The sequence below is a fragment of the Cibotium barometz genome, chromosome 58 (genome assembly GCF_041138505.1).
Source record: "Cibotium barometz isolate CiBa-2024 chromosome 58, ASM4113850v1, whole genome shotgun sequence".
Taxonomy (NCBI): Eukaryota; Viridiplantae; Streptophyta; class Polypodiopsida; order Cyatheales; family Cibotiaceae; genus Cibotium; species Cibotium barometz.
In genome coordinates this window covers 9,863,843-9,885,070 of record NC_141103.1, presented here as the reverse complement: position 1 = coordinate 9,885,070, position 21,228 = coordinate 9,863,843, and the positions used below count along the sequence as shown (strand labels likewise).

The following is a 21,228-nucleotide window of genomic DNA, read 5'->3' as shown; positions in this document are numbered from 1 at the left end:
GGGAGAACCTCGTATGTGAGGGACTGCAACTAGACAAGCAGTGAGATATGAGGGAGGCATGCTGGCTATATATATGCCTACATGAAGGCAGCCGGCTGCTGGCTGGCGATAAAATGCCTCCACTACTGGGAACATACCGTAGAATTAGGGTTAGAGTTCATGTGGGAGACATACACAGAGAGAACAAGGGAGAGAGAGAGAGTGAGTTGTGGGGATAAGTCAACTCATGGGAATGAGTGTGTGACTCCCCTATCACACATGTATATTGCACTAGTACACATAGTGCACTTAGTACATTAAAAGTACTAAGTGTACTATGTACTATAACTTATGGGCTTGCCCACACTATAAGGGTGGGCATAATGCCTTTACCCCAACAACCTCCCACTTAAAGGCAAAGTGCCCTTAAATGAAGGAAAAGAAAAAATCAGCATGTACATGATAATATACAAGGCCATATCAAGGCTGAAACTGGCCTCATCCATCAAGTGTCTGCAATGAGCAAACCGCTCCGGAGGCAAACTCTTTGTCAACAGATCAGCCGGGTTGTCATCCGTATGAATCTTTACAAGCTGAATTTGCTTGTTCTCTATCACCTCTTTGATGAAGTGATACTTCACATCCACATGCTTCGTCTTTGCATGAAAGACAAGGTTCTTTGCCAACTGGATGGCACTCTGACTGTCACAATGCAACAATGGAATATCCCCTATATAACCCAAATCAACCACTAACCGAGATAGCCATAATGCCTCCTTGCAAGCCTCTGTGGTGGCTGCAATATACTTGGCCTCTGTAGTAGATAAGGCTGTGCACTTCTGCATCCTGGATATCCATGACACAGCACCTCCTATGAATGTAAACACATAACCGGTAGTAGACTTTCGGTTATCTGGATGACCGGCATAATCCGAATCCGTGTAACCATGCACTAATGCATCCTGTTTGCCAAAACAAATGCACATATCCTGTGTGCCCTTCAGGTATCTCATGATACCTTTCACTGCTTCCCAATGCTTCTTGCCAGGGTTGGCCATGTATCTAGAAACCACTCCCACTGCAAATGCAATGTTCGGCCTAGTAGCAACCATGGCATACATGAGACTGCCACAAGCTGAAGCATACGGAATCTTGGCCATATCAGCCCTACCACTATCTGACTGTGGGCTATCCATAGCACTAAGTTTCACATATGGAGGCAAAGGAGTACTAGTCTTCTTCCCCCCGTCCATATTGAACCTCTGCAAAACTTTGCCAATGTATTCCTTCTGAGACAAATACAACACATGCTGAGTTCTGTCCCGAAGTATCCGCATACCCAAAATGTGATTTGCATCACCCAAATCCTTCATATCAAAGGTTTGATGCAGCCTTTTCTTCAAGGCATCCATCTCTTTACGAGATTTCCCGGCAATCAACATATCATCAACATACAAGATGAGGATCAATAGACTGCCATCCAAAGCTTTCTTGGTGTATAAGCAATGATCTATATCACTTCTCCTGAAATCCTGTGATTTCGTGAATGTATCAAATTTATGATACCATTCCCTTGGTGCCTGTTTGAGCCCATAAAGACTCTTTTTCAGCTTGCATTCTCCTTTCCACTTACTGCATAACCCTCTGGCTGTTGCATATAAATCTCCTCATGGAGATCACCGCGAAGAAAAGCAGTCTTCACATCCATCTGAATCAAGTCCAGATCATCATGTGCAACCAAAGCTAACACAGCTCTAAGTGTGGTCATTTTGACCACTGGAGAGAAGATCTCATCAAAGTCCACACCATATTCCTGCTTGAAGCCCTTAGCCACTAACCTGGCTTTGTATCTTGGTGGCTTTGCATTAGATGCAACTTTGAGCCTATAAACCCACTTGCATGGCAAAACCTTCTTGCCTGCAGGCAAATGCACCAACTTCCATGTTCCATTTTTGTGTAGAGAATCCATATCTGACTTCATAGCACGCTCCCATAGAGCCTTGTCTTCCCTCTGTAAAGCCTCCTTATAACATGAGGGCTCCCCACAGTCAGTGAGCATCAAGTAGTCAACCCCTGGAACAAACCTGTCAGGGGCTCTGGAGGGTCTTGTGGACCTCCGTACCCAATGACCATCATTTGCAGGTTGCTATCCAGCCTGCATATCACCCATTGGTGGCTCCTGTTCCATGCCATAAGGCTGAAATATCATGCCCGGTATTTCCTCTAACTGTGGCATATCCATAGGGATATTTTCTGTTATCTCTGGCTGTCCATTTGGACCATTTTAGCACCATTTAAGGGCTGGTTTTGCTGCTGTAATGGCTGATTTACAGCCCTTGGTTGTTGTCCATGATGTCCATCATCATCAAAGATGACTCTGCTAGGCTCCTGTTGCCTTGCAGGCTCCTTATACATGCATGTTTCATCAAAAATGACATCATTGCTGCGTATAATCTTTCTATTCACGGGATCCCAAAGTCTATACCCCATTTCACCTTTGTCACCATATCCTAGGAATATGCATTTGTGAGACTTAGGATCAAGTTTGGTGCGCATTTCCCTGCGTATGTGCACGTACGCAATGCAATTAAACACTCTCAAGTGCTTGTATGACGGAGGCTTCGCTGTCCATACTTCTTCTGGCACTTTCCCACCAAGCCTCGTGTTAGGTGACCTGTTTATAAGGTGAACGGCTGTCATAATAGCTTCAGCCCAAAAACCATTAGGTAATGCAGCATGTGACAACATAGAACGGACCTTCTCCTGAATGGTCCTGTTCATCCTCTCTGCTGTCCCGTTTTGTGGAGGATCATAAGGAGTAGAGAGCTCCCTCTTGATGCCTTTAGCATCACAAAAGTCCTGAAACTATTTGGACATATACTCTCCACCATTGTCGGCACGCAAAGCCTTCAGTGTTTTGCCAGTTTGATTCTCAACAAGAGCAACAAACTTCTCAAACACTGAGAATGTATCACTCTTCAAACGAAGAGGATAAACCCACACCTTGTGTGTGGCATCATCAATAAAAGACAAAATATTTTGCCCCTCCCAAAGAAAGCTGAGGCATCTCACATACATCTGTATGCACAAGCTCTAACTGAGCATCTTTCTATCCAAGAGCTTTCTTGTGGGGGCACTGGAGTTGCCTTCCGTATATATAATGCTCACAAAACTGAGCATCTTTCTATCCAAGAGCTTTCTTGTGGGGGCACTGGAGTTGCCTTCCGTATATATAATGCTCACAAAACTGAAACTTGAAAACTTTAGAGAAGGCAAGTAACCAAAACGAGACAATTGCTCCATTCCTTTGACACTCATGTGTCCCAACAACCGGCTATGCCACACAGAGATTTCTGGCAGCTCGGTTGCATTTACATTAGCATGGTGACAAACACCTGCGTGCATGAAGTAAAGAGTGTCCACCTTAGAGCCTCTGGCAACCACCAGTGAGCCCTTACTAATCTTCCACTTTCCACGACCAAATGTGGTAGCATAATCAGCATCATCAAGCTGTCCAGTAGAAAGCAAGTTCTTCTTGATCTCAGGCACATGCCTGACATCATGGAGCATAAGTTGTGAGCCATCCGAAAACACAAGCCTCACATCACCTCTGCCAAGAATCTTGCATGCATGGTTATCACCCAAATAAACCACTCCTTTTTTGCCAGCAGTATACCTGACAAACAAGTCTCTGCAACCTATGACATGAAAGGAGGCACCTGAATCAATGATCCATAAGTGCATACCATGACCATCTCCTGTAAGAAGTGAATGGGCTCAAGTGAAGACGTGAATAGGACCTCATCCTCACTGTCACCTGCATGTGACACATTGATTTCTTCAATCTTGACTCCACTTTTACCCTTTGGCTTTACATCTTTGGCTTCATCTTTGTCTTTGTCTTTGCCTTTTCCCTTTTCCTTTTGATCATTTTTCCATTTGTAGCATTGCTTTTTAATGTGCCCCTTCTTGCCACAATAATGGCATTCCAAGTCCTTTTTGGAGCGGGACTTGCTCCTTCCCCGTTCTTGGCTTTTACCCCTTTACTGGGATCTCCCACGTGCATTCATTGCATTGGACTTTCCAATAGAGTTGTTTTTCCTGTTCATCTATTCTTGAAGAAGAGCACCCTCAACATTTGCATATGACAGCATAGCATTCGAATTGCTAGTGGCTGTCGTGAATGTGTCCCAACTCTCTGGCAAAGTGCATAAGAGAAAAGTGGCTTTGAACTCATCGTCCATTGCCAACTTTTGATTTATAACTTGGCTGACAATACCATTAAACTCATTTAGATGGGCTGTCATAGACGTCCCTTCCTTCATCTAAAGACCTATGAGTTTCTTCAACCAATACACTTTGCTTGAGGCACTTTGCTGGGCATACAAGTCCTGCAATCTTTGCCACATTCCCCAAGCTGTCTTCTCTTCACGAATGCTGAAAAGTAAAGAGTCTGACACAGACAACATGATAGTAGATCTTGCCAGCTCATCCATATCTTCCCACTCTTCAGCAGTAAGAGAAGCGGGCTTTACACCCCTTTCTTTGATAGGCTTGTGCTGCTTCTTCTGGAGCAACACATTATAGCATTGGGTTTGCCAAATATCATAGTTATGTGAGCCTTCAAGCTTCTTGATGTGAAGCAATGAAGAGCTCTCACCTGTGGTTGCCATAGCAATATGCAACCTGTCAATGCCTGACTTCCTGCAAAATGTGCAAACACTGCACCAAAAGCACACAAAGTGCTCACAGTTGTTCTCCCAAGCTTTATCTCCCACTGCGGAAGCAAGAATGCAACTTTTCTCCCATTGTATGTGATAAAATCACCAAAATCTGGTTGCTGCAGATTTAGGACAGCACCTTAAATGTGCTCTGTTGCCCTTCCAAAGTACTGTTGTACAGTACTAAGTGCTCACCAATCATGTACCAAACCTGTACCGGCAAGTACAGCAGCTGAAATTGAACCTTTTACTCACTCAAATCAATGTGCAGCCATGCCAAAACTTGTACAAAGCTGTACCAAATTTGTACCAGTAGGTACAGTAGCAATAAATGCTTCCCTGGCTGTCCGAATGAGTGAAAATCAGACTTTATAGTCCCGAACACTGCATACAACAGTCCCGAACAGAAATTGGGCAAAAGCCCCTTGACTGCAAGCTGATTTCTGAGGATTCAAGGCATAAAAGTCTTGCTTGCTGCTTTGCCTGCTTAGCTACCTTTTGCCACAACTTGCTTGTTGCTGGAGGAGTTTAGCTCCTCACCTGCCTGCGAGCGCTGCTGCAACTGTCACACTGCCTACGACAGGGTTACAGGGCAGCTTCACATGTGCTTTAGCACCTACAAGAGATTCTGCCCACGCAGCACACACAGGCGACCAGTTCTGATGCAGCACGCAGGTCCATACAGTACATGCAGGCTCTGATACCAGTTGAATGGGTAGAATTAGGGTTAGAGTTCATGTGGGAGACATACACAGAAAGGGAGAGAGAGAGTGAGTTGTGGAGATAAGTCAACTCATGGGAATGAGTGTGTGACTCCCCTATCACACATGTATATTGCACTAGTACACATAGTGCACTTAGTACATTAAAAGTACTAAGTGTACTATGTACTATAACTTATGGGCTTGTACACACTATAAGGGTGGGCATAATGCCTTTACCCCAACACCCAGGACCATAAAATGGGGAATAAAAATGGGTAAAATATATGTGAGGGGTGACCAGCCCCTCTCTGACTAAAGTGGTCAGCCCTAGAGGCTAAAATAGGACACCAAATAGGAAGCCAACAAGAAGGGGATGATGTCTAACACTCCCTCTCAGCACCCGCGGATGCTGAGTGAACTCCAAGAAGCCAGAGACGCCGTTCTCGATCAAAGATGAAAGGGTGTAGAAATAGGTACCAAGAAAGCTCCACAAGCAATCTCCCCAGCAACTCAGCTCCTCCAGAACAAGCTGCCAGATACACCGCTCCTCTGAGAAAAACCATATAGGCTGCGACATGCTGCTCCAAATAATGGTTCCAAACCCAAGTGTAAGAACACTCCCCGAAGTCGAATGTCATGTATCCAGCCTAGAGAAGGTATGAAAAACCTCATAACCAACCAAGATCAGATCCTGTATATAATCAATCCTAGGAGAAGCAAACTACTCCTCACTAGAACCCTAAAAAAAAATAGAGTCAATCTGCTCCAACTCTGTACCAAGAGTAGCTAAATGTTGTATAAAAGCATCCTCTGAAAAGGTTGGCATGGCAAGATGTAAAGACTCTGTAGAAAAGATGGGGTCCATCTGCTCAAACTCAGTACCATGAGTTGCCCAATGCTATACATAAGTACACGCCACTGAGGTGGGCATCGCAAGATGAAAGGACTCCACATCCCCCTCTGAAAAAAGATATCATCGGACTGGTACAAGCCCAACCTGATTCTGATCCAAATCCAAAAAACTCTGGAAGTACCACTATGCCCCAGGCACGGTTAGCAGCCACAGATCCAAAGCATCCCACCGGGTCCAAAAAAGCATCCTCCAAAACAACAAACCTACAGAATTGGCAAGGGGAGGGCCATCCTCCGAAGCATCACAAAGAGAGGCAGAGGTAGACTCCTCACAATGAGGAAGGGAAGCAGGAATATAAATTGCAGTGGTATTAAAGTCTTCAAAAGCATCACAGATAGCAAAAGACTGTTCCAGAAGTAGAACTAGATCCCAAGAATTAGCATTAAATAAATGATCCATGTGAAAGGATCACACCGCAAGGGTAAAACACCCTCCTTGTTCTGCAAATAATGCAAAGAACACAAGCTCGGACAAAATAAACTCTGCTCAGGATCTCTAAAAAGATCACTGCTCTCCTCCAAAATCTGTAAACTCCTATCACAGAAGAAAGTCTCCACAAATACAAAACAGCTCCCAAAGCTGATCCTCAAGTGAAGTAGCTCGAGATAGGCCCCCTTTGAGTGTAGAAAACTCATGTGGGAAGCAAAACGCAGCCAAAACACTGCTATCCAGCAAAAAATAGCACTCCACTGCCAATAAAAGGCAAGGATGTAGAAACCAGGAAACCGTGTAGGCCAGGAACAAAACACAGGTATAGATGCTCCAAATCAGCAAAATGCTGGACTGAAATCTGAAATTCAGAATCCTCCTCAAGTACCAAACTGCCTCCAAAGCCACAATCCAAACAAGAAATCCCCTCTGCATCTGTGTCTACTGGAGAAGAAAACGCAGTTAAACAAGGGCTACAAACCTGAAAATTCAGGTCAACCAGTGTCCACATCTCCTATGAGGAAAAACGCTGAAGAGAAGGTACCTCTTCGGGTCCAGTAGATGAAGCCCAGGTTAAGGTAGAGCTACCAGCAAGATCGGCTGAGAAAAACGCAGCAACCATGGCTGCAAATCTGAAATCGCAGAGGTAAAAGGGGCTGTAGAATAGGCTCAATATGGAAACGCTGAAGCCTTAGATCAAGAACTGGAGAGAACAAGTACAATCAGGGGGGGGAGGGATGGCACAAGATAACCAGAAGGGACAAGCGCTGGCCTAGGGCCTAGAAGAAGGCCCTTTGAAGAGGCCAAAAGGGGAGCCCAGAGAGCTCCACAAACAGGGCGTGGGAAAGCAAGCCCAAACAGGCTAGAAACGCAGCCTGTTGGGACAACAATGTTGCTGCCCAGACCCTGAAAAATAGTCACCTCCTGAGAACCCTGGAAGGTGCCACCACCAAAAGAACAGGTATGCTATCCTGAAAAAAAAACGCGCCTGTCAGGCCACCTAGAGGCTGCCAAAACTGACGCCCTGATGGAGAGGGTCTGCAGCCCATTGAAGTGGGGATGAATCAGCGCTCAATTGACCTCAAACACAAGCTTCAACGCATGAAAAAACGCAGATCTATCTAGAGGCAGAAAAACGCAGAAATCAACAGGTAGAGGAAGGAGCATCCAACGCTGACAATCAACGGCGCTCTGATACCATGATAGAATGTGCAGTGGAAGAAGGGAAAGTGGAAACACGAGAGAGAGAGAGAGAGAGAGAGAGAGAGAGAGAGAGAGAGAGAGAGAGAGAGAGAGAGAGAGAGAGAGAGAGAGAGAGAGATGGAGAGGAAACACTGGTGAGAACTTGCTCTCAATATCATCACCGAAAGGATTACATGTCCCGAGCAAGAGGGGAGAACCTCGTATGTGAGGGATTGTAGCTACACAAGCAGTGAGATATGAGGGAGGCATGCCGGCTGTATATATGCCTACATGAAGGCAGCTGACTGGTGACCCAAGGCCATAAAATGGGGAATAAATATGGGTAAAATATATGTGAGGGGTGAGCAGCCCCTCTGATTAACATGGTCAGCCCTAGAGGCTAAAATAGGACACCAAATAGGAAGCCAACAAGAAGGGAATGATATCTAACAGTCAGCACAGACAGTTTCACAGACTTGATTCTCATGGGCGGGTGTCCCCTTATCCAGAACTACACATTCATCAAGAAAGCATGAAAACATCATGCAAATTCAATTTGCAGGCAAGCACATAAAGATGCTATACAATGCAACATTGGTATGGACAATCATGAGACTATACCAAAATAAACGTTTTCCTGTGGCAAGTACACGATGTACCAGACCCAATGGAACACCAATCCTCGAGGCATTTTCGAGCATGTACACACATGTACAAGTCCCAGTGGAAAGCCAAGTACACTGTATCACATGAGTGGTATCGATTCCTAGCATATGCAACTACCATGGATGCCAGTCCATAACGGGTGGACCAAATGGGTGGCCAAATGGTGACAGTAGTCCTAGAGAGGATGTTGACCTTTGCATGCATGGTCATACTAACCGAAGTGGGGAATGACCTAGGGCATATCAACAAATTCAATATGTGCAAGGGCATCAAACTTGTAACCTAGAATGAGTGTATGAGCCTTGGCTCTTGCCTCTTTTTTTAGGGAATCCTTGCTATGACTCTAGGAAGGGACGTTGGGATCTCTCAACTACAGAGGAGTATGAGAGTTACCATCTTCTCTTGAGGTAGTGTCGCGAGGTGGGTCCCTATCCCACTTATGGGAAGTCTCCGATTTGGTGCCAGGGGGTCGGTATAGCAAAAGAGCCGGCCTGGCCTGAAGAGGTATCAAATCTACTCCGTGGTGTTTCCCATGTGGGGGGGTTTTGAAGACTCTTCCCCTTTGTGCTAGAGAAGTGACCTTGTTGAGGAAATCCTTGGCGATGTTGCCCATTTGCTTGCATTTGTTTGTAAGAGTCCAGGAAAGTGCCAAACTTGACAACCACATTGAACTCGATTCCTTCTGGTGTGGAGAGAGCAAGCTCATCTGGATGTTCTTCCATCGGTTGCAAAGTATGCAACTCTTGCGGGGGCTACAAACTTCATTGAGTTCCAAAGGGGGTGCGTAAAGGACTTTCCCTATCATGATGCTAGCCACCGTGGGCACCTTCGGCCATAGATAATAGGACATGTTTGGGAAATTGATCTAGACCGGGAACTTGTTTTGGAGTACATTCTCTGGCTTAAATGTTTCGTTAGCTTGGCATGCATAGGGTTTCCCTCTGTGTAGCAGAAGATTCAACCAACACTTGAAAAAGTCCCTTCCCAACGAAGTGATCCGTGGCCAAAGAGGCTTTGCCTTGAAATGTTACAAAAAACCATCATTTGAAGTCATGTTGTTTTCTATAAACCTTATCCATTTGAAGTCATGTTGTTTTCCTAGTCTGTTGTGTGCTTGAACTTCAAGTAGACCTTATCCATTAAGAGGGATACGCATGTCGTGAGAACTTTCTTGCTAGCAAGCAGGGGGCTTCATCAATTGTCTCCTTAGTGGTGTGGAGAGAGATCTGCAGCCACCAACTCATGAAGACTATGCATAGTACTAGCATAGTCAGAGCCAAAGGACAAAGTGCCAACATAAGAATGCGACCTTGGCATAGGATTCTTTCTTTTAAAAAGAGTGGGTGTTAGCCAAGGGATAAGGGAATTCTCTTGTGCTCCATTGCATGGAGGTGCATCTTTACCTTTCAAAAGTCATGTACTCGAGCTCAGCGTCCGATTACATGCTCTAGCATTTTGCCAGATGGAGTGGATCCATGCTTACCGTACGGGGAGAAGTAAAGCCTCTGCAATAGAGGAGGTGACCACACAACTAGAGTTTCTAGTTAGGCCAGACACCTCGAGGAAACCTTGAGACTACAAAGAAATCTTAAATAAGTTTGAGTTTGTATATATGAGAAGGATTTTATCGTACTGTCATGGCATTCCCATTTCCGTTTTCATTTCTGTCTCTCAATTTCCCACAACTAGGAGCTCCTCCCCTTCAATTTTTCTTTTTCCAAGAAGAAGATCCTTAAATTAGTTAAAGACAAACAGCCACAAAAGGCTAAGTACAACCACGAAGGGCTTCATACAAACTTGCCTCCTATAAGGGCGGGAAACAAGAGATCATAAGGGGAAGAGATCTTCTCCTCCGGTTGGCTACTCTGTAGAAGGCTATCTCATACAGGGGGAGAGGTGGGGGACAATCACACAGGTGGTCTGTAATGCCAAATGGGGTCACCGCCTCTATCTTTGAGGAAAGGGCCAGGCCTCCAAAGTCTCAAGAAGTCTTCCCGTCACTTTCGCATGCAGTCAGAACGTCCCGGTAACTTCCCCCACTAACCACGAAGGGTGTGAATGATATCAAGCCATATGCTTTTGATGGTCTCAGTCGACGGAGTGTGGGTACCCTTAATGGCATCGTTGCATCTAGCACGCCAAATGTGCAAGGATGCAATGCTATTACAAATCTCTCATCTCTAGCATAAGCATAGCTCACCAGTCACCTATAGGAGGGGCTGTGATTGGTACTGCTGTAATACGATGGTGAGAGAGACCTAAAGGGCTAGTCCTCCCCCATCCTCCTCAAAATCTCTGATCGCTCTAGCCTCTGTGGCCCAAGCAACAGTGCCCCAAGTGATGATCCAAGTCGATGCCCTGTCTATAGCAAAGATGCGAAGAATCCGTTGCCAAATCTATTGAGCCTTCAGGCAATCCCAAAGGCAATGTCGCTGAGACTCCTCATGGTTGCCACACCACGGACAAGCCGCTGACTAACCTCCAACTTCCCCGACTGCCAAACTCCTGTGTGCTATCAACCAAAGAACGAGTGTGATCGTTCTAGGCCAAAAGCTATCCTGAAGCCTCTTCCTCCAGAAATCTAAAAGGAAGCACTGTGATAGGCCTTGTGACTGCCAATGTGCTACTACTCTGCTGGTGTGCCATCTATCTCAGGCATTTGGATCCTGTGGCCTAGCTGCACTGTATATGCAAAGAAGGGGGCATCCAGAGTCTCCTCCCGATCCACAAGATCATGCCAAGTCCACTCTCTCAGGTCCCATTGCAGCCGTGGCCCGTGTGAGAGGTTGGCAATCCCAATCCATAGCCGTCATAGTCTCTCCCTGGCCACCTTGGCCGGTGTTGGATCTATGTGCCATTCCTGTGCCCGAAACCTGATCACCCTCACCCTCTGCAAGGTGGAGCCTCTAAAATCCTCCAAGGGAAGCTCTGATCTCTCTAGTCTGCCCTGGTATCCAATAGAAAAAGTGAGGAGACCACTATTCTCATTTGCTCCATGCACTGCCACAAGGATATCGTGTCTGGTAAACACTCCTAGCCACACTGGGTGGGGGGGGGTCGGGTCTGGAATAGGCATCAGCCAGTCTTGAGGGATAGCTAAGTCAATGTCGATGTTGAGCCTATCTCGACCCCGGATCCCTGTCAAGCCTCTCTCCTTCTCCTCTCCAAGGGTAACTGCCTGTTTGCAATCCAATCTCCAAGAGACCTGGCTGGTCCCGTGCTCAAGGCTCCCCAAGATACATGCGGTCAGGCCCCTAACATGTGGCCACTAGGTAAACAGATCAGGGGATTCGAGACCAAAGGCTACCAAAGTCGCTCCTCTCAGGCAACTGGTACTATCTCTGTGAGGGCTAGCGTGAGATGATCCCAAGCCCAAAGTAAACTTGCTGCAAATTTGTCCTCAAAAGTTGGGCTAAAACCACAGGCTCGTATCTCTGTGAAGATCCACATCAGCTACTCTACGGCCACGGGTCCCCCAAGGCTCAGAGTGCGGGGCCAAGATCTGGGCCAATAAGAAATCCTTCCAGGGCTCACCACCGGGAAGGAGTTCTCTTACAATCAACTTACCCAACAAGGCATGGCTTTAAATAGTAGGATCAATGAGGCCAAGCCCCCCTTGTTGCTACGTGGCTGAATGATCACTCGCCATGCCACCTTAGCCCTGGCTGGCCTCCCATATCAGGTCCATCCCATGAGAAGTTCCAGATCAATCGTTGTACCTAGGCAATGCATGCCCTAGAAAAGGCCCAGCACGAAGTGATGTACCACATGGCGGCTAGAAGTACCTCGTTTTCATCACCACCACTCAACCTGCTAGGGAGAGCCTCTTGACCTCCAATATAAAAGCTTCTTCCAAATACTCAGAAGAAGCAGAGTGAGCTACTGCTCGAGAGAGATATCAATACCAACCTGGCAACCGAGATAGCGAACTGGAGTGCCCCTTGGGATCCAGTGGAAAGCCTCAACTAGTCTCCAAGTCCGGGGGTGGTGGGTGCTGAACCTAGCTAAAAATGACACGACTTGTGCCGATTGATCTACACTTCTAATGCGCGGCAGAAAATCTCAATTGCCTTTGCAAATCTCTGGAGATTCCCAACATCTCCTAATGGGTCATGTGCAAACTCTGAATCAAGAAACTCCTTCTGTGTGTGTACGGAGGGGAAGATGCAATCCCTGGAGCCCAATCTCTTGGGCAGAGAGAAAACTGCTCATGGCCTCAGCGAGCGACGAGAAGAAAGAGGTAAGGTGCCAGTGGGGACAGCCTTGCGAACTGGGCGGGCAAGGGGAAATCTGTCACCTCGGCCCCCTAAATGAGCACTGAGCTATATGAGACTGAGTAGAGTCCTAAAACCCCATGAATCCAGTCCACAGGGAATCCCATCCGGTTGATCATGCCCTTTAGAAAGCTCCAATCCACCCTATCATATGCTTTCTCAAAATCTAGGAGAACCACAATGATGTCCTGTTGCCGCATCCTGGATGAAGCTGTCACCTCCCAGAAGGTAAATATGTTGTCTAGGATGCTCCTATCGTGAACAAAGCCGATCTGAGTGTCATGGATCAAGTCTGGGAGAAAAGGTTGAAGTCTCTTTGCTGATGGCCTTGGCCAATATCTTATAGGCTGTAGAGTGATGGGTCTCCGTTTGCCGGATCTCCAATCTGTCACCACCCTCCTTGGGAATCAAGTGAATCAAGCCCTCTAAGAGCCTCTCTGGCATGGCACTTATAATCATAGTCTCATTGAAGGCAACTGGAAGGCCACCTTCCGTGAGGTCCCAATGGCAAAGAAAGGAGGAGTTTAGGAAGTTTCGTCAATGCCTCTCTCAACTCCTCAATAGTAAATGGTTTCAATAAGAATGACCAAAGAGAAGGGGGAACCACCTCCCTCATATGCAACCAAAGCCTCTCGCGTGCGTCCACCACCTGTGAAGATGCTGGGAAACCAATGAGGAGGGATCGAAAAAAATCTGTGGCGATGGCTCTCACCTGGGGGGGATCTGAAACAATAGCTGCATCATGGCCACACAACCTCGGAAGACCATCTCTCCTCCTATGGGGTCCATCTATCTCAAAGAAATCACTTGTGAACTCTATCACGTGCCTGTGTCCAAAAAGAGGCCCTACCATAATACCTATACTCCTCCTTGCTCTCCTCTATGGGTCTCATCTCTATGCGAGCGGTGGCAAGCTAGATTGAATGACTCCTTCAAGGGTGGGATTAGGTATGTTCTTCAGGGTGGTGTGACTAAGGTGGGGTACACCTTCTTGACTGCTTTTAACAAAACAACCACTGTATCATCTTCATCCATTCTCGCATTCACTGATGCAAGTTGAGCCATAAGGCCCTTCAAGTGAGAGATAAAGGCTCCAATGCCGTGTCCCTCTTTGAGCTCCAAGCTGAAAAATTCAATTTTAAGTGAGATCTTGGAATTCTTACCACGAGCTCCATAGAGCTTGTTAAGGTTATCCCATTTCTCCTTTGCAGTCGGAAGCTGGTCCACATGGTGAATAAGAGCCTCATCAAGATGGAGCATGATGATGGCTTGTGCCCTCTCATCATCTTCAATATCTTCAGCCTTAGTTCGATCAATAACCTTAGTGCCGGAGATGAATGGCCAAAAACCTTTGGACATCATCTTGTACTTGACAAGAACTTGCCAAGTGTGGAAGCCCTCTCCTGAGAACTTCTTAATTTGGGTGTTTTCTTTTGACATTGGGTATTGAAGGGAGATCACTAGAGTGTAATGGGCTGATTTATGAAGAAGAAAACCAGAAAATTTGTGATGTTTTTGCTTAAGTAAAAAGAGAATGACTTATAAGAGTGCAACAACCCTTAATCAAGCCAAGGATGTTGCATAAAAAGGAGATTAAGTTGATGAAGCTTATGGTTTAGCACTTAGGGTTTGTGCCCAATCACTAATTCTAATGGAGATGAGCTTCATTAGTGTCAAAGAACACTTTCTTTGGTGATTAAGATCACCATTACTGTTTAGCAACACTATTAGTGCTTAAGAGCACATTTTTAACATCTAATGACACTTGCATTGGTGATTAGATTCACCATTAGTGTTTAAGAACACTCTTAGTGTTTAGAAACACTCCGTAATGTCAAGAGGCTCCCCTTTGCTGATGGTACACCCACCAATAGTGTTTAGCAACACTTTTAGTGCTAATAAGCACAATTGGGAATGTTGTACACTTTGATGAAGCTTGATGAAGTTTGATGAATGAGACTTATGAACACCTCATGGTGTAAGCCAACAACTTCAGAGGATTTGCAGCAAAAGCACTTTCAAGAAGCACTAAGTGATTAAGGTTAATTAAGCCAAGATTAGTGAAAAAAACCCACTATTGTGAAGCTTTTATTGAAGCTTCCATGGCTTCCTCACAGGGGGACCCTGGTCTTTTGCATCTTACGCGCGTATCGAGCAACCATTAAGGCTCATCTCTGGGCTTTAGGACCTTGAGACTATGGGCTTCGAAAGCCCTAAGCTTGTGTGGCTTAAGTTTACCCACAGAAGACGTAATGCTGTACGAAATCAGCGCTGTAGAGAAATAGGCACCGGCCTGTTGCTCAGAGCTCAATGACGCGGCTTAGAGAAATGTAAACCAGCAATTGGCTGTACGAACCTGAGCGCCTGGAGGTATTCTTCATCTTCCTAGTTGAAAGCACGCGAAGATACGGCCTGCACAAGCAACTGGAAGCCCTCTAATGGCTGGGGGTTCTTCTCCACAAAAAATGAAAAGTGGATAACCTAGTCTACACCAACCAAAATGTGGCCTAATCTACCCAAGCTCTAGATACCATATTAAGAAAACATGGTGCTTATGCTAGATTCAAACATGTGGAGGAGAGAGACCCCAAAATACAAGAAGAGATCTTGCTTATGAAGTTGCTTAGACATACAACTTGGCTTTTGCTCTATATCAAATGCCTTCTAGCTTTGCCTTTAAATAGGTGAGCTAGTGGACCAGAAGTCCATTCACACACACCCCCTTCTCCTACCCTTTTGCATGACGTTAGTCTTTTAATACCCCCCCCTTAATACCAACTATGAAAAAATTAGAATAGGTGGTATTGGACATAGGTTGCCTTTATAACATTAGGCGTACAAGGTTAGGAATATAGGTGTTGTTACATTGAAATTTAAAACAATTTCTCAGTGGAGTTAGAGGCTGATGCAAAGTTAGCCTCTGACTCTTTGTTAGGACATTTAGAAGTGATATGCCCCATTTGTTTACACTTGTTACATTTCATCTTGTTGGGATATTTGATCCAACAATTATTTGCCAAATGACCTACCTTTTTGCAATGGGTACACCTTACTTTGCTGAGTTTATGTGACAAAGCTTATTCGATACTCAATGGAGTCGATGCATTTGAAGATTTAGCTCCTCCCTTTGGCCTCTTTTCTTCATCAAGACAAGATTGAATGACTCCTTCAAGGGTGGGATTAGATATGTTCTTCAGGGTGGTGATGAGTAAGGTGGGGTACACCTTCTTGACTGCTTTTAACAAAACAACCACTGTATCATCTTCATCCATTCTCGCATTCACTGATGCAAGTTGAGCCATAAGGCCCTTCAAGTGAGAGATAAAGGCTCCAATGCCGTCTCCCTCTTTGAGCTCCAAGCTGAAAAATTCAATTTTAAGTGAGATCTTGGAATTCTTACCACGAACTCCATAGAGCTTGTCAAGCTCATCCCATTTCTCCTTTGCAGTCGGAAACTGGTCCACATGGTGAATAAGAGCCTCATCATCAAGATGGAGCATGGTGATGGCTTGTGTCCTCTCATCATCTTCAATATCTTCAACCTTAGTTTGATCAATAACCTTAGTGCCGAAGATGAATGGCCAAAAACCTTTGGACATCATCTTGTACTTGACAAGAACTTGCTAAGTGTGGAAGCCCTCTCCTGAGAACTTCTTAATTTGGGTGTTTTCTTTTGACATTGGGTATTGAAGGGAGATAACTAGAGTGTAATTGGCTGATTTATGAAGAAGAAAACCAAAAAAATTGTGATGTTTTGGCCTTGGTAAAAAGAGAATGACTTATGAGAGTGCAACAACCCTTAATCAAGCCAAGGATGTTACATAAAAAGGAGATTAAGTTGATGAAGCTTATGGTTCAGCCCTTAGGGTTTGTGTCCAACCACTAATTCTGATGGAGATGAGTTTCATTAGTATCAAAGAACACTTTCTTTGGTGATTAAGATCACCATTACTGTTTAGCAACACTATTAGTGCTTAAGAGCACATTTTTAGCTCTAATGACACTTGCATTGGTGATTAGATTCACCATTAGTGTTTAAGAACACTCTTAGTGAGAGGCTCCCCTTTGCTGATGGCTACACCCACCAATAGTGTTTAGCAACACTTTTAGTGCTAATAAGCACAATTGGGACGAGTGAACACTTTGATGAAGCTTGATGAAGTTTGATGAATGAGACTTATGAACACCTCATGGTGTAAGCCAACAACTTCAGAGGATCTATAGCAAAAGCACTTTCAAGAAGCACTTAAGTGATTAAGGTTAATTAAGCCAAGATTAGTGAAAAAAATCCACTATTGTGAAGCTTTTATTGAAGCTTCCATGGCTTCCTCACGGGGGACCCTGGTCTTGTGCATCTTACGCGCGCATCGAGCAGCCATTGAGGCTCATCTCTGGGCTATAGGACCTTGAGACTATGGGCTTCAAAAGCCCTAAGCTTGTGTGGCTTAAGTTTACCCACAGAAGGCATAATGCTGTACGAAATTAGCGCTGCAGAGAAATAGGCGCCAGCCTGCTCAGAGCTCAATGACGCGGCTGAGAGAAATGTAATCCAGCAGTTGGCTGTATGAACCTGAGCGCCTGGAGGTATTCTTCATCTTCCTAGTTGAAAGCACGCGAAGATACGGCCTGCACAAGCAGCTGGAAGGCCTCCACTGGCTGGGGGTTCTTCTCCACAAAAAATGAAAAGTGGATAACCAGTCTACACCAACCAAAATGTGGCCTAATCTACCCAAGCTCTAGATACCATATTAAGAAAACGTGGTGCTTATGCTAGATTCAAACATGTGGAGGAGAGAGACCCCAAAATACAAGAAGAGATCTTGCTTATTAAGTTGCTTAGACATACAACTTGGCTTTTGCTCTATATCAAATGCCTTCTAGCTTTGCCTTTAAATAGGTGAGCTAGTGGACCATAAGTCCATTCACACACACACACCCTTCTCCTACCCTTTTACATGACCTTAGTCTTTTAATAAACCGGCGGCGGAAGCGGCACTGGCATAAATCTCCAAATCAAAAAATTGATTTGAGGATTTGCTACTTTGATGCTGGGCGAAGCTTTTGGAGTAAGTAGTGGAGGCTGCGGGCAACTGAGTGGGCGGTTGCAGATCTTAATGGCGAGCAGCTGAAAGGCGGCTGTAGGCAACCAGCTAATGTGTGCAACCAGCGGATAGCAGGGCTAAAACACGACTAGATGACGTGGGCGACCAAGAGGAAGCTCTGATACCAATGATGGCTATCATGGGGGAGCTCTGCAAACAACAAGAGAACACACACACACACACACACACACACACACACAGAGTCAAGCTGTGAGAAAAAACGTGAAAGAGAGTCACGCTAGAAAATGTACTAGATAGTGATAATGACTAAAAATCTAAGGTTCAACGCCCAACACGAGGGTGTGTTCCCACAGGGAAAAACCTTTGACTAGCCAGAGTAAAAAGTGCCTGTGGGGAGAGGTGTTCACACCAAGACTTCCCTGAGGCCAAATTACTAACATGAAAGACCGAATGATATGTTGTTAAGCACCATTTGTAAGTACTACGTTTGTGTTCATATCTTAGGAATCATATTTGTTATGAAAGGCATAGTAACTTTTCATGTGCATAGGGCTTAAGATGGATTATAATTTCTTTACATTTGGATTGTCACTAAGGTCAGTCATGGAACCAGATAATGTGTTTCCTTTTATTGCTGTGCAGATCACGGATGCTAGGAAAACCTTCAATGCAAACTCAAACCTTTTGGCCAAACTAGTGGACTCTAATTGTGCTTCAGAAGTAACTGGCTCACGTAATTCATGTGGTGATGGTGATCCTGATGTTCAGGAGGTGCCTCAGACTGCTGCATCACTGCAATTCTGGTAAGTAACGTATGTTGTTTAGAGTGTGAATGCCTTTGAATTATTGCAGAGATGATGATGGTGCTTTAGAAGAATATGCTAAGGTGTCTCACATAATACAACTAGAGGTGCCTGCTATTATGATTGTGGTTTGTCTCTGAGGCTTCGTAGAGGTGTTGGTACTGTAATGGTGTTCTTTAGTATGATAAGAGTAATGGGTCTTCCATATTATTGTCATTTAAGCGTGTTTCTTTCTAAAGGATGTGGTTTGAACCATTGTGCAGGGTTGACTCAAGCGAACAGAGCAATCAAACTTCTGCAGGTCCTCCTGCTTGCAAGCGCCCAAAAATAACCGAAGACCTGAATCGATCACCAGAATGCATGGAGTAATTGATGGTCATGAGAAGACTGCACCCATATTTTCGACTAAGTATGGGGGCCTTAAAGGCAACCAGCCCTTGTAAGGAGTATGTGATGAGAAATACTAATAGTGTGACGACTTCATATAGAAGATATAGGAATAGTGTGACAACTTGATATAGAAATACTAATAGTGTGACAACTTGTGCCTAAATGAGCTTTCTCCGGGAGACGAAAGTATTTCTATATGGATGTTACAAACTAGTTGGCTTGACCCCATAATTTTGTCTACTAAGTAGATTGAATCTATGGTACTTTTTGCTTACATAATTGGAGAAGAAGGTCATCTTTTTCCTTTCTATTGTCTTCACCGTTGATGTGACAACTTGGCACAAAATCTCCATGTTATGTCAAGATTTGCTCAAAGGCTTCTACAATGCAAGGTTGAATGTGATACAAAATGTATTGCAAGCTGTAGTCATGGAAGAAGCTTTAATCATGGAGGCTCGTTCGTTGCAATAAGTGGCTCTTCAGGATACTATTGCTATGTCTGGTCTTGCTTCTTTGTGAGTGCTCGGTTGCCCACTAATATGCACAAAGAAGACTCTTCTTTATCTAGCCTTACCTCTGTTCTGGAGCTCCACAATTGTCATACGAGCAAGCTGATTCGTGAGAAGAAGAAGACGTTTCTCTAGAGAAACTCAAGGGAAGGACGGTTTTGGTTTTGACAAAACTAATGGAGAGGGATCATTATCGTAGTGAGAAGAGCTTAAGATACATTTTCGGTTTGGAGAGGATCATTAACATGTTTGATCGTGGGAACCCCGAACCCCCAAAAGAGGGGAGGCAGTTAATTTGATCAGAAAGGCTGTTAATAGGACAGTTTTTGCTTCTCTTTTGCAAGGTTTTTGCTTCTGTTTTGATAGGTTTGAGTTGAGGGCACTCGAGCTCGGGGTCGATGCGCAGTCCTCAGCAAGGCGGCAGCCTCTCCCCCCTCTCTCTTCCTTGATCGAGCATTTCTCTCTCTCTCTCATTATTAGGGCCGCACTGCTTGTGGCTGAGAATCCATGTGTATAGCTGCAGGTGGAGCCTCATATATGCATGGATGTTCTCTCTCTCCCGGGTTTACTACTACGCATGGATTAGGGATATTTCGTGAGGCGATGGAGATGGCCGAGTATCTGTGAACACGCATTAAGGCGAGAGGGGGGCAAGCACGAGAAGGCGGTCTCGGAGAGAACGACTAGCACCAGGGAGGAAGCCTGAACCCAAGGGTCAACGTTAGGTGGAACCTTAGGGCATTAAATAATGCTCGAGTTTAGCGGGCATTATTATTTAATTTAGACTCATGGATTATATAGACATATTCATTTATTAGTGCCCCAAAGCTGGCACTAATAAATGAATATCTGAAGGTTTAAAAGTAAGGTTTTAACCTTGGTTTTATTCTCAGTAATAAAAACTAATTAATCGAATTCAATATTTGTATTTGGGACCCATATTGTGAATAGTCCTATTGCCAGGCGCTCAAAAATAACAGAAGGCCTCAATTGGTTACAGAATGCATGGAGTAAATATTGATGATCATGAGAGAAAATTGTCATGACCCTTTCTTTTTGACTACTTATACACTAGACATAATGACACTGGAATATCAAAAAACTGATTCAAATATAATTTGTGCCTTAAATGGGGTTTCTCTTTGAGGAAGAGATATATTTTCCCATCGATGTTATAAACCACGTGGGTGGATGCTTGATGTGTGGGTGTGGTAATCCTCATGTTCACTTGCACAAAACACTCGCCAAAACATTTATAATGCCAAAACAGTCATCAAACATGTATAATGGCTTGTGTAGGTGTGGTGGCATAAACCTCTTATTAGAAATGTGTAACACGTGTGTGGATATGGTATCCATCATATCCATCTACATGAAACATACATCGAAAATGTTAACTCCTCTAAGGAAAGGTAAGCTGTCTAGTTAATTTGAAGCCAATAACTTCCACACGATAGAAAGCATCTTTTAAAAAGGTTAGGAAAAAATCCTCAATAACATGCCAACAAGAAGCTATAGAAGAATAGGGTGACACATTACAAGAAGCATGACAATGACTGAGGTTTTCACAAGAAGGAAAATTTAATTCAAAAGTT

General features: G+C 44.7%; 1 protein-coding gene across 1 annotated transcript in view; it reads left to right on the top strand.

Moving 5' to 3' along the window:
- Nucleotides 1-19,560, top strand: part of LOC147605882 (MADS-box protein SOC1-like) — a 90,729-nt gene extending 71,169 nt beyond the window's left edge. Inside the window, exons 7-8 of the mRNA XM_086792435.1 lie at nt 18,574-18,734; nt 18,998-19,560. Coding sequence (XP_086648561.1) covers nt 18,574-18,734; nt 18,998-19,103 — 267 coding nt within the window. The 3' untranslated portion in view covers nt 19,104-19,560. The remainder of the gene's footprint in view (nt 1-18,573; nt 18,735-18,997) is intronic.
- Nucleotides 19,561-21,228: the final 1,668 nt, after the last annotated feature.